Raw genomic sequence first — 14,194 nt, 5'->3', positions numbered from 1 at the left:
TCTCAGAAATGAATTGATATGATTGAATTAATAATAGAATAATATATTTTAATAAGTTTAGAAATATGTTCTTTTCTTGACTTACAATTTTCATATGTATGGAGCCACCATTTCTGTTTTATTTATTTTTTCCCCCAAAGCCCCAGTAGACAGTTGTATGTCATAGTTGCACATCCTTCTAGTTGCTGTATGTGGGACGCAGCCTCAGCATGGCCGGAGAAGTGGTGCCTCGGTGCGCTCCCGGGATCCGAACCCGGGCCGCCAGCGGCGGAGCACGCGCCCCTAACCGCTAAGCCACGGGGCCGGCCCCACCATTTCTGTTTAAAAAATCTTGTTTCAAGATTGCATTTTATAGTAGGGAAGGTAATCTACAGAGTGGATTAAAAAATACAGTGCCGTGGGGCCGGCCTGGTGGCGCAAGCGGTTAAATGTGTGCGCTCTGCTGCGGCTGCCTGGGATTCGCCGGTTCAGAACCCTGGGCGCGTACCGAAGCACTGCTTGTCAGGCCACGCTGTGGCAACGTCCCATATAAAGTGGAGGAAGATGGGCATGGATGTTAGCTCAGCAAAAAAGAGGAGGATTGGCAGATGTTAGCTCAGGGCCGATCTTCCTCACCAAAAAAAAACACAATGCCAAAATTCTGAACTTTTGGAGCCTTCTCATAAAGTAAGAGTTAGGAGAGGCAATCATTTTGCCTTGGAAACATCAGCCTCTGCCTTTTGGTTGTTCCATGGCTTTGCTAGGAACCTCCCTGAGTAGACCACTATCTCCCTGTAATACTGCTGGTTTGATTTATATACGGTTTTTGAGGAGATTTTAATTTTTCACAATGAAATAGCACATAGCTGCCATGTGAAAATCAAACTAACATTGAGCCTTATTCCTCACGTTCAAGATTCTAAAAAAGGTTTCACAGTCAAGTGCCCTTCATTTTGTTCCTTGAGCAAGTACTTGAAGTTTTCCTTCAAGCTTAGAAAAGTTCTGTTATATTGTTTTGCTAAATGTGTGTTTTTCTCCTTAATTCACTCATATCTTCCATAGAAGCACAGAAATAAAGCAAACGTGTTTAAAATCTCACTAGTTATTTAAATTTTTATCCTTCAAATCTGTAGAGTATTTTATGTTGAACCCTTCTCTGCAGAGCAGTAAAATGTTTCCACATGAAAAATTCTGCTCCTTGGAAGATTATTCCCTCAATTAATTTCAGGCAAATTAAGGTCTTCAGAATATACTTAATCACTTTTATCATTTATCTTGTGATCATGTCGTACATGAATCAAGACATTGGGGGCAAGTAGAAAAGTCAGTTTGTGACCTTCATAGTTATACCTAGAACTCCTCTTTCTAGATTGCTCATATTCTGAAATTCCTCCTTTGACCACAAATTGCTATGAACAAAACACTTAATTTTTCTTGTGTGGGTATAACAGAATTTATTAACCTTGATTTTCTATAGATAGTAAATTTTTTAAAACTAGGAACCATGTTTTTAACTGTTTCATTCATTCAACAAATTATTTGAGTACCGCTCCTGAGCTAGCCTTGTATGGTTGTTCCATTAGAGCAATGAGCACGGCAGGTGCTGTGCGTAAGACAGTTGCTGGCCCTGCTTTTATATTTGTGTCGCTGTCATTTTGCTTTGTTCTTTGGACATGCTACAGAAGTATTGAGTATGTATTTGTTGAGGAAATAATGATTTTGTCTTATATTTAGAACATTTTTTCTATGCTTTCTATGCCAGTGTTTTCCTATGCTTATAGGAGCTGTAAAGAAAACTAGAGTTGACATACATACTCTTATAAATCTAAAAATAACAGCAGTGTGAACAGATATGTGATTTGGCTAACAGATTTTCTAAGTCAACTTTCTTGTTAGGTCTTTGCATTTTAAATTATTAGCCAAAGCCAAAAGCAAATAATTGCTTTTCTGTAGAGAATACTTATTTATTGGTAAGTTTCAGCTTGGTAAATTGAAAAGGACAGAAAGAACCTGTACCCTATCTTCCAGACACTCTGAAAGAGGTCAATGGAGGAGGTAGGGCAGCAGACATTTAAATGAGTCAGTACGTGAATTACAGAACCATGACTGACACTAGGGTCAACTGTATACACTAAAGAGCATCTGAAAAGATAAGTGTGAATCAGGTGGCTTTTGAAAGAATAGAGGATGTTTAGGTAAACTAGAATATAGTCCAAATATGAATAAAGATGGGTACAAATTCTTGGAGATGGGAACAGGAACTTATTTTTGGTAATTATGCATTTTTACTTAATAGGAATGTAGGGATTAATATAGGATCCTTTAAATAGATTCAGTGGCTTTACCACTAAAATAATGAATGTGAAAATGCTTTATTGATTCTAAAGAACCGTGGAAATATAGGCTAGTATTATTTGGCTTTTTTAGTTATCTTTTACTGGATCTAATATGTTTTGGTTTTGCCTCATTTACAATAAGGAAATGATTGTTTAATTCAGTTCAAAACATTTCTTGAGCAGTTACTACATGCCAAATACTCTACTGGGCGCTGCAGATATTAACAGGAAGGAAATAAGATCCTTCCCCTCAGTGAATGTGGGAAGACGTGTGTTTACTCTTCCTAGAAGTGACTTGAGAAAGCGGGATGGTGTGATAAATGGGGCAAGGACTTTGCAGTTGGAAAGTCTTCAGTCCACATGACCTTAGTTTCCAAGTCTATAGAATGAGACTCATAATGCCTTTTCTTTCCCGAGGCTTAGATTCAGCGGATGTATTTTTAAAACCTTAGTTCCTCCTTCTCCTTTGAGATGGGAAGAAGTTGGACTTAGGAATTAAATGACCCTCTGAGTCACTTCCCTTATTTGTAAAATGTAATAACGATAGTACAAATTTCACGGAGTCCTTGTGATGATTAAATGAGATAATGCATGCTAGGTACCCAGCACACAGTCACATACTGAGGAAACACAAAGTAAATGTGAATTTCTTTTCTCTTCGTTTCACTCTGGCCACCGTGAGTGGGAATTTCCAGTGGAACAGAGGCTAAGGCTGTTGTGAAAGCCCCCAGTTGCCTTTAGTTAAATTATACCCCACAGGGATCACAGCACGACCTGAGAGGCTCCAGTGCTGGAGCCAGACTCCCTATGGAACATGAGGATAGCCTTTAAATTGTTAAATCACTTTTAATTTTTGCCAGAAAAACTAAATATGAAATAGCCATAACAGTAGGATAGCTCTGCTAATAACAACTTGTGTCTGCCTGTAAAAGCACTTTGTTATAGTTTTGTGAAGTTGCCTGATTTTTTTCAATCCAAACATTTGCCCAGATAACCTGCTGCTGTGATGTGCTTTCTCTTTCTCTGCCCCAGTTAGTCACGATTTCAAATTAAGATTGGGCATTAGTAATCTGGTTGACTCTTTTGTATTTCTTATAGTTTCGAAGGCAAGATAGGCTGAATGTTAGCCTTTGTATGATATTTGTATGCAAATAGAGACTAATCATGCTTTCACCAACTTATTTAGGTCTAATAAGTGGTATCGTGTCCCTGAAAATAGTTTTAGATGATAATTTTTTTTCTAAATAATATGAGTAGTTAGCAATTTTCGTTAAATGAGATCTCATGTTCTTATTCTTTAAGTGGTAATAGAACTATACAGATACTTATATTATTTTCTAGGCAAAAAACCACGCAAAGCAGGGAATCAAGGAAGTGAAGAGTAAGCTCAAACACAAGGTGCGTCGGCTTCTCCTTCTACCTTGACTTGCGTTAATGTGAAGCTTATACTTTACGAATCACAAAAGATTTATGTTTTTAATGACTTTTGAAATATGCTTAGTCCTTTGTTCACGAATGTATTTTTCATAAGAAGCCCTCTGGCAACTACCTGCCGTTGTATATGCATCCACTGAATAATCTCTTTATTGTTTGCGTATTTTATCACAGAACGACGGAGATCTTCAAAGATGCTTTAACAGGATGTATGTTTTCATAAAGTTGATTGCTTTGATATCACAATTGAAATTCTTGCTTCAAGCTGAGAAAATTTTTAAAAAGATCATCTTTGGTGCCAAATTAAATCAGGAATGCCATCATTTGGTTTTATAGGATGTTTCCAGTAGTAGCTACTTTAAATTGAAGCATGTTCTTAATTTACAAAAGATTGCATTTTGAAGATGTGTATTTGAATTTTTGAATATTGCATATATATGAATATTTATGTGTATGTATGTATATGTGTGTGTTTGATTTGATTACATATCACATCTTTGCAGATTTTATCAGTTGTTATATTTTGAATTTCTACCTTTGGAGAAAAAGTACTACTTAAAACTTCCATTGTAGTGATGGAGAGAAAATGATCTTCATATAAATTTTATTCGAATTATTCAAAATAGTCACATTATTTTGGAAATTATTAATTCATAATATAGAAAAATGCATTTTCTTCTGAATAGGTTCTTTAAACTTTTACCTGAAGTGTTATTTTGTTATTGCATCTGTATCAGATACTTTGTCTATTAATCAAATAACTTTAGTAATACAAGGAGTATTTTAAAATAATTACTTGTATATTTCTTCATGTGTAGGAAAACGAGGAAGATTATGGGACCTGTTCTGGTTCTGTACAATATACACCAGTTTACACATTATACAATGAAAAGGGAAGAAACCTAGAAAAGCGTAAGCTTGCCCAGGTAAGGTTATTTACCCTCGTGTCTCCAAATTCTAAAATTATGTGATTCCAGTGAATTCTTTAGGAACAGCTTTGGACCCATTAATTTGTATCATATGATAACCAAACCTGCAGTTATGGTCAAGGAGATGAATAGGTGGCGTTAGGGAAGGCTATAAGGGCCAATCCCCTTGGGGATTGTCAGTCTCTGCATACTTTATCACAGAGCTCGTACTCCGGGAAGGGGAGAGAGAGACAGGTGATTGCCATGGAGTGTGAGTAGTTTGATGATGAGTGGGAAGTCACAGATTTCCTTGACTACAAAAATAAAATGAAACTGTACGTGAGAATTTGACCATTAAAATCATCTATAGAAATTAGAATATGAAATAATTTGTCTATCTTTTTCTAAAGTTAGATATTTTATTTGCTGTAAGTATTTAGAGTTTCTGCTTATATCCAGATGCTGCTTAAAATATTGTCCTAAAGTGAGAAAGTGTTCAGAATCATAGCTATATGTGTTTCTGATTTTGTATCAGAAATATTTTCCTAATGGTTTTAACAAAGCAAAATTTGTATACACCAAGTCATATTTTAAGAGGCCTGAGAAAACTAGCTCTTAAAAAGAATTTTGAGTGGCTTATAGTTACAAAATTATAGAACTGCAAGCAGCTGCAAAGCTTCATTTATTACAGTCACCAAAGTTTACTGATGAGGAAGTTGATAGCCAGAATGATCGTGTCGCTTGTCTTCAGTCTCATAACCAGTTAGTGGCAGAGCGGGACGAGAACACATCTCTAATGCTCAGTTGGCTTTCCTGGATGTGTAGACACTGCAGGAGTAGAGATGACCCTAAAGTATTTCCATGTGTCTTTAGGAATGGGGAGAGAGCCAGTGAGGCTATACTAAAACCCTAGCCTTTCTAAAGAAAACCCATTAATTCAATCATTCAGCACCTACTATGCACCAGGTACTATTCTAGGTCTTCTAGGAAAAACAAAGAAAATCTCTGCCTTCATGGACTGTTTTTACAACACACTAAGTCCCTTCTCTATGATTTGTCCATTTGTTAAGCTTATATTTTCATATGTTAGTATTGTTTAATTGCAGCATATTGGTGTGAATGCTTCAATGTATGACCTAAAATAAGCTTTTCAAGAAAATAATTATTCTGCAAATGTAGAAACCTTTTCTGGTTACTAAAGTTAACTGGAAAACAGTTATTAACTTGTAAACTAATGGTGGATTTGCAGTTGATTTCTCAGTTTTTCTCCCATCAGTAGAATGTTCAATTCATGTCTATTTGTTCTCAAGCTTTAACACCTTAAAAACTTGAAAAATGTTTACAGCCTTAATATTGGAACATTTAGGTTATATTTACCATGGTGAATAGATTTTTATGTGAAAACATGTGGGATCTTTGTTACCTATTGGATGCTTTAAGATGAAAAGAAAATACTTAAATTGGAGATACACATATTCAAAATGTCAGTTTTAGTTAACAAAACTATTTTCAGCTCCTCATATTTATATTTTTAAATCTTCCTTTCTTTTAACATGGCATAGTATTTATATGATAATTTAATTATAAAATATATTACTGATTTCTGTTTTTGTTTTCTTGTTAATTCCTAGAGACACAATATCTGATAGAGAAAATTGTATTAGGTTATAGAAAACCTTACAGTAGGATAGTAGCTAACATTCATTGCATACTTATCTTGAATCCTTATGGCTATCATTTATTATAATATCATTAATTCAATTATTTGCGTTCATTAATTAGCATTTTGTGGTTTTCAGGTGGACATGACAAATGATGACTCTAATAAGAATTAAGAGAAGTAGGGCTTATTCTTTTAAGAATTATAATATGATTTTCCTACTTGGTGTATAGGAATTTGTTAAACCAATATATGTAGATTTATTATGCAGATGCTGATAATGTCTGAATAACAGTCTTTACTTTTCAAGTGATAAATATCTGAGTTTCAGTCCTAGTATATGTTTCTTTGTATACATGTGTCTCATTATATAAATAGGTGTATACATCTGTGTATATGTATTTTAACAGCTAAATTTTTCAAGAGTTCATATTTCCAATCATTTGTGACCCAATAATATCATAATTTAATGTTTTGCTTTTGCTTGTATTTTTTTTTTTATTGATGTTTTAATGGTTTCTAACATTGTGAAATTTTGGGTTGTACATTTTTGTTTGTCCATCACCCCATATATGACTCCCTTCACCCCTTGTGCCCGCCCCCCACCCCCACTGCCTGGGTAACCACAGTCCAGTTTTCTCTGTCCATGTGTTGGTTTATATTCCACATATGAGTGAGATCATACAGTGTTTGTCTTTCTCTTTCTGGCTTATTTCACTTAACATAATACGCTCCAGGCCCATCCATGTTGTTGCAAATGGGACGATTTTGTCTTTTTTTATGGCTGAGTAGTATTCCATTGTATATATATACCACATTTTCTTAATCCAATCGTCAGTCGAGGGACACTTAGGTTGCTTCCACTTCTTGGCTATGGTGAATAATGCTGCAATGAACATAGGGGTGCATAAGCCTCTTTGGATTGTTGATTTCAGGTGCGTTGGATAGATTCCCAGTAGTGGGATGGCTGGATCATAGGGCATCTCTATTTTTAATTCTTTGAGGAATCTCCATACCGTTTTCCATAGAGGCTGCACCAATTTGCATTCCCACCAGCTGTGTATGAGGGTTCCTGTTTCTCCACATCCTCTCCAACATTTGTTGTTTTTTGTCTTGGTGATTATAGCCAATCTAACGGGCGTGAGGTGGTATCTTAGTGTTGTTTTGATTTGCATTTCCCTGATGATTAGTGATGTTGAGCATCTTTTCATGTGCCTATTGGCCATCTGTATATCTTCCTTGGAGAAGTGTCTGTTCATTTCCTCTGCCCATTTTTTGATCGGGTTGTTTGTTTTTTTGTTGTTCAGTTGTGTGAGTTCTTTATATATTATGGAGATCAACCCCTTGTCAGATGTATGTTTTGCAAATATTCTCTCCCAGCTGGTTGGTTGTTTGTTCATCTTGATTCTGGTTTCATTTGTCTTATAAAAGCTCTTTAATCTGATAAAGTCCCACTTGTTTATTTTTTCTTTAGTTTCCCTAGTCTGGGTAGGCATGTCATCCGAAAAGATTCCTTTAAACCCAATGTCAAATAGTGTGTTGCCTATATTTTCTTCTATGAGTTTTATAGTTTCAGGTCTCACCTTCAGGTCTTTGATCCATTTTGAGTTACTTTTTGTGAATGGCGATAGCACATGGTCCACTTTGATTCTTTTGCATGTGGCTGTCCAGTTTTCCCAACACCATTTATTGAAGAGACTTTCCTTTCTCCATTGCATGTTCTTAGCACCTTTGTCGAAAATTAGCTGTCCGTATATGTGTGGTTTTATTTCTGGGCTTTCAGTTCTGTTCCATTGATCTGTGTGTCTGTTTTTGTACCAGTACCATGCTGTTTTGATTACTATTGCTTTATAGTATGTTTTGAAGTCAGGAATTGTGATGCCTCCTGCTTTGTTCTTTTTCTTTAGGATTTCTTTAGCTATTCGGGGTCTTTTGTTGCCCCATATAAATTTTAGTATTCTTTTTTCTATTTCTGTGAAGAATGTCATTGGGATTCTGATTGGGATTGCATTGAATCTGTAGATTGCTTTAGGTAATATAGACATTTTAACTATGTTTATTCTTCCAATCCACGTGCATGGGATATCTTTCCATTTCTTTATGTCATCGTGGATTTCCCTCAATAATGTCTTGTAGTTCTCATTGTATAGGTCCTTCACCTCCTTGGTAAGATTTATTCCTAGGTATTTTATTCTTTTTGATGCAATTGTAAATGGTATTATCTTTTTGAGCTCTCTTTCTGTTAGTTCATTATTAGCATATAGAAATGCAACTGATTTTTGTAGATTGATTTTGTACCCTGCAACTTTGCTGTAGTTGTTGATTGTTTCTAACAGTTTTCCAACAGATTCTTTAGGGTTTTCTATATATACAATCATGTCATCTGCAAATAGTGAGAGTTTCACTTCTTTGTTACCTATTTGGATTCCTTTTATTCATTTTTCTTGCCTAATTGCTCTGGCCAAAACCTCCAGTACTATGTTGAACAGGAGTGGTGAGAGTGGGCAGCCCTGCCTCGTTCCTGTTCTCAGAGGAATGGCTTTCAGTCTTTCCCTGTTGAGTATGATGTTAGCTGTGGGTTTGTCATATATGGCCTTTATTATGTTGAGGTACTTTCCTTCTATTCCCATTTTATTGAGAGTTTTTATCATAAATGGATGTTGTATCTTGTCAAATGCCTTCTCTGCGTCTATTGAGACGATCATGTGGTTTTTATTCTTTGTTTTGTTGATGTGATGTATCACGTTGATTGATTTGCGGATGTTGAACCATCCCTGCGTCTCTGGTATAAATCCCACTTGATCATGGTGTATGATCTTTTTGATATATTGTTGTATTCGGTTTGCCAATATTTTGTTGAGGATTTTTGCATCAATGTTCATCAGCGATATTGGCCTGTAATTTTCTTTCTTTGTATTGTCTTTGTCTGGTTTTGGTATCAGGGTGATGTTGGCCTCATAGAATGATTCAGGAAGTGTTCCATCTTCCTCTATTTTTTGGAATAGTTTGAGGAGGATGGGTATTAAATCTTCTTTGAATGTTTGGTAAAATTCACTGGAGAAGCCATCTGGTCCTGGACTTTTATTTTTTGGGAGGTTTTTGATTACTATTTCAATCTCTTTACTTGTGATTGGTCTATTCAGATTCTCCATTTCTTCTTGGTTCAATTTTGGGAGGTTGTATAAGTCTAAGAATTTATCCATTTCTTCTAGATTGTCCAATTTGTTGGCATATAATTTCTCATAGTATTCTCTTATAATCCTCTGTATTTCCGTGGTATCCGTTGTAATTTCTCCTCTTTCATTTCTAATTTTATTTACTTGAGCCTTTTCTCTTTTTTTCTTAGTAAGCCTGGCTAAGGGTTTGTCTATTTTGTTTATCTTCTCGAAGAACCAACTCTTTGTTTCATTAATCCTTTCTACTGTTTTTTTGGTCTCAATATCATTTATTTCTGCTCTGATTTTTATTATTTCTCTCCTTCTGCTGGCTTTGGGCTTTGTTTGTTCTTCTTTGTCTGTTCTGTTAGGTGTAATTTAAGGTTGCCTATTAGGGCTTTTTCTTGTTTGTTAAGGTGGGCTTGTATCGCTATGAGTTTCCCTCTCAGGACTGCTTTTGCTGCATCCCATATGGTTTGATATGGCATGTTATCATTTTCGTTTGTTTCCAGATAGTTTTTGATTTCTCCTTTAATTTCATCAATGATCCATTGGTTGTTCAGTAGCATGTTGTTTAATCTCCACATTTTTGTCACTTTCCCAGTTTTTTTTTCCTGGTTCATTTCCAGTTTCATAGCCTTATGGTCTGAAAAGATGCTTGTTATGATTTCAATTTTCTTAAATTTATTGAGGCTTGCTTTGTTTCCCAACATATGGTCTATCCTAGAGAATGTTCCATGCGCGCTTGAGAAGAATGTGTAGTCAGCTGTTTTTGGGTGGAGTGCTCTGTATATGTCTACTAGGTCCATCTCGTCCAGTTTTTCATTTAAGTCTAATATTTCTTTATTAACTTTTTGTCTGGATGATCTATCCATTGCTGTAAGTGGGGTGTTAAGATCCCCTACTATTATTGTGTTGTTGTTGATTTCTCCTTTTAGGTTTGTTAATAGTTGTTTTATGTACATTGGTGCTCCTGTGTTGGGTGCATATATATTTATAAGTGATATGTCTTCTTGATGGAGTGTCCCTTTTATCATTATATATTTCCCTTCTTTGTCTTTCTTAACCTGTTTTATCTTGAAGTCTACTTTGTCTGATATGAGTATGGCAACACCTGCTTTCTTTTGTTTGCCATTAGCTTGGAGTATTGTCTTCCATCCTTTCACTCTGAGCCTGTGCTTGTCTTTAGTACTAAGATGTGTTTCCTGAAGGCAGCATATTGTTGGGTCTTGCTTTTTAATCCATCCTGCCACTCTGTATCTTTTTTATTTTTTTTATTTTTTTATTTTTTTATTTTTTTTTTTTTGCGAGGAGATCAGCCCTGAGCTAACATCCGTCAATCCTCCTCTTTTTTTTTTTTTTCGCTGAGGAAGACGGCCCTGGGCTAACATCTGTGCCTATCTTCCTCCACTTTATATGGGACGCCGCCACAGCATGGCTTATCAAGCAGTGCGTCGGTGCGCGCCCGGGATCCGAACCAGCGAACCCCGGGCCGCCGCAGCGGAGCGCGCGCACTTAACCGCTTGCGCCACCGGGCCGGCCCCCACTCTGTATCTTTTGATTGGAGAGTTCAATCCATTTACATTTAGGGTAATTATTGAAATATGAGGGCTGAATATTGCTGTTTTGTCACTTATTTTCTGGTTCTTTTGCATTTCCTTTGTTTCTTGTCCCATTTGTTTTGGACTGCCAATTCAGTTTGGTTGTTCTGTCTTATGATTCTTCTAGTTTTCTCTTTGTTTATCATATGTGGTTTTAATTTGATTATTTGTTTAGTGGTTACCTTGAGGTTTGGGCAAAAAATCTTGTGTATGAGATAGTCCATTATCTGATAGCCTCCTATTTCCTTATACTAAGTCAATTCAGTCACTTTCCTCTTCCCCTTCTAAGTTGCTCTTGTTATACCTTATTCCATCTTGTGTTGTGGTTGTGTGTTTACAGTGATGAAGTTAAATTTATTTTTGGTGAATTTCTTCCTTTGATCTTTGAGTTTAGTATTTAAGTGGTTGCTAACCTATTCCGGTAAAGATCTACTATTTCTCTGATTTTGTCTACCTACTTTTCTCCTTCCTCCAAGCTTTGTGTTCCCTTTCTCTTCTTTTTTTCAGGCCTGAGGGCCTTCTTGAGTATTTCTTGTAGTGGGGGTCTCGTGGCCATGAACTCCCTTAGCTTTTGTTTATCTGGGAGAGTTACTATTTCTCCATCATATTTGAAGGATATTTTTGCTGCATAGAGTATTCTTGGCTGAAAGTTTTTGTCTTTTAGTATTTTGAATATATCATTCCAGTCTCTTCTAGCCTGAAAAGTTTCTGTTGAGAAATCCGCTGAGAGCCTGATGGGAGTTCCTTTGTACGTTATTTTTTGTTTTTGTCTAGCTGCCCTTAATATTGTTTCTTTGTCATTGACCCTGGCTAGCCTTACCACTAGGTGTCGTGGTGAAGGCCTTTGTCTGTTAATATATATAGGCGTCCTGTTGGCTTCGCTTACTGGTATTTCCTGCTCCTTCCCCAGATTTGGGAAATTTTCAGCTATTATTTCCTTGAATAAGCTCTCTGTTCCTCTTTCCCTCTCCTCTCCCTCAGGAATACCTATAATTCTTATGTTACATTTTCTAATAGAGTCAGATATTTCTCGGAGTCTTTCTTCATTTCTTTTTAGTCTTAGTTCTCTCTCTTCTTCCATCTGGAGTATATCTGTATTCCTATCCTCTAAAGTACTAATTCTTTCCTCCATATTGTCAGCTCTGTTCTTTAAAGATTCCAGATTCTCCTTTATCTCCTCCATTGTGTTCTTCATCTCCATCAGCACTGATTGGTTTTTCTTTATGATTTCAATCTCTTTTGTGAAGAAACTCCTAATCTCATTTAATTGTTTGTGTTGTCTCGTATTTCGTTGAGTGTTTTTATGATAGCTATTTTGAAATCTCTGTCATTTAGTTTATGGATTTCTGTGTCTTCGGGGTTGATTTCTGGGTGCTTGTCATTTTGTTTCTGGTCTGGTGATTTCATATATTTTTGCATTGTGGTTCCTGTGTTGGTTTTGATTTTCCTCATCCTGGAAGTCTCTGGTTGCAATTTCCACCTGCCGCCACTGTCTGGTGGTAAAGGGCTGTGTAGTCTAAGCCCCCTGTGCTCTGCCCCAGTTTTTCTGCTGCGATCCGCAGTTTTGTTTTGTTTTGTTTTGTTTTTCCCCACTGCGATCCACGGGTCCAGTCCAGTTTGTTCAGGTCTGCCTCGGATCGCTAGGTCTGGTCGAGCTGCAGACTCCGGGTTGCGGGGAGGGGGGAGCTCTCTCTTTTGCCCTCTGGGTCCCTGACGTGGGAGGCTTCTCGTTTGCCCCTCTTTATCCGCTCTCTGGGGTGCTCAGATGTTGATGGTAGCCCTGTGGCTCCTCTGAGTCCTCTGTGCGGGAGTTTCCCACTGGCTGAGAGAGCCCGAAGAGCTACAGTTTCCTGCCGAGGGCCGCCCCTCCCCCCTCTCTGGGAGCCGCGCCGACCGGGATCGCTGCTCTGATGTGGAGGGAGTGGAGTTCTCCTTACCTCTCCCCACTTCCTCCGGGGGCCCAGCACGGTCCGCTCTCAGATGTGCGGCAGTGTGGATCCCTCCGCTCTAGGTTTTCACTGTCTGGGATTCCGTTGTTGGTCTCTGGCTGTTGCTTTTGTTGTATCTTGTGGGGGAAGAATTCACGGGAAAGCTTACTCCGCCATGATGCTGACGTCACTTGCTTGTATTTTTTGTATAATTGAAATTTGATTGTTTAGTTTTAGATTCACATATACACTTAGAAAAGAGGTAAATTTTTGGCCCTTTGGCAATTTTTTTCCTTGCTACACTCCACCTTTATTTTTGTTTTTCCTGAAGCTACCAGAATACATGTTTTCTTGCAGTAGTAACTTTACTTCTTTGAACTGATAGTTCCAGTGCTCTGAAGTGATAGCCGACTTGTGGTCAGCAGCTTGTTTATAAAAGGAGACCATGGTACATTCAAGTTGAAATTGTCATCTAATCCCTGATTTGAATTATTTCATTAATTTCGTAGTGTTGGCAAACACACACAAATGAAATAAGACAATACCAGGGCCTTTGTTATAAGGATATAGGTGTTCCAAGTGCGGGAATGTATGTGGCTTCTGGTAGGGTTGGAACTAGAAGATGGAAAAAGCAGTCAAGGAAGAAAACCACCCCTCTGCCCCGTCTTTTCTCTGTGTCTCTCCCCTGGCCTGTTCATCTCTCTGTGTGTTTGTTCATGTGCATTCTGTCGACTGGCCCTCTCAGCTTCTCTGTGCCCCTGACACTGAGCTTGCAGGCCCGCAGTGCAAACAGCTGCTAGAAATGGACCACAATTCCCAAGTCCAGTTTCTTGCGGAAGAATGTAATCAGGTCACTTGGATCAGGCATTAATCCTAGGTTCACTCAACTCCAGCCAGAGGCAGGGAGAGTACCATGTTACCAAGGACACTGGGGGATAGTAGGGGTCAACAGGGAAAGCAAGTCTCAGAGAAGGGCTTTTAAGGACTGTGACAATATCACTAAAGACTTCTACTATTTCTAATTGCTTTATAATGCTGTTTGGCAAAAAGTCATCATTGCCAAAAAAAAAAAAAATTCTATATTTTTAAGTACTTAGAGGCTAGATCTTTGTACCACAAATCTGAAGCTTGGCAAGTTTAAGGTCAGCCTCTCCTAATGGGTTGCTGTTGCCTCTGTTCTCACATGAGAGTTG

The 14,194-nt window shown here is 37.5% G+C and overlaps 1 protein-coding gene across 4 annotated transcripts in view; it reads left to right on the top strand.

Moving 5' to 3' along the window:
• Positions 1-14,194, top strand: part of DENND1B (DENN domain containing 1B) — a 251,133-nt gene that overhangs the window by 204,164 nt on the left and 32,775 nt on the right. For all 4 annotated transcript variants that reach the window (XM_058533740.1, XM_058533738.1, XM_058533739.1 and 1 more), the window contains 2 exons: positions 3,657-3,713; positions 4,568-4,675. In XM_058533740.1, coding sequence (XP_058389723.1) covers positions 3,657-3,713; positions 4,568-4,675 — 165 coding nt within the window. The remainder of the gene's footprint in view (positions 1-3,656; positions 3,714-4,567; positions 4,676-14,194) is intronic.

Source organism: Diceros bicornis, chromosome 38 (assembly GCF_020826845.1).
Source record: "Diceros bicornis minor isolate mBicDic1 chromosome 38, mDicBic1.mat.cur, whole genome shotgun sequence".
Taxonomy (NCBI): domain Eukaryota; kingdom Metazoa; phylum Chordata; class Mammalia; order Perissodactyla; family Rhinocerotidae; genus Diceros; species Diceros bicornis.
The sequence above is the reverse complement of the archived record's forward strand: the minus strand, read 5'-3'. Positions and strand labels throughout refer to the sequence as shown.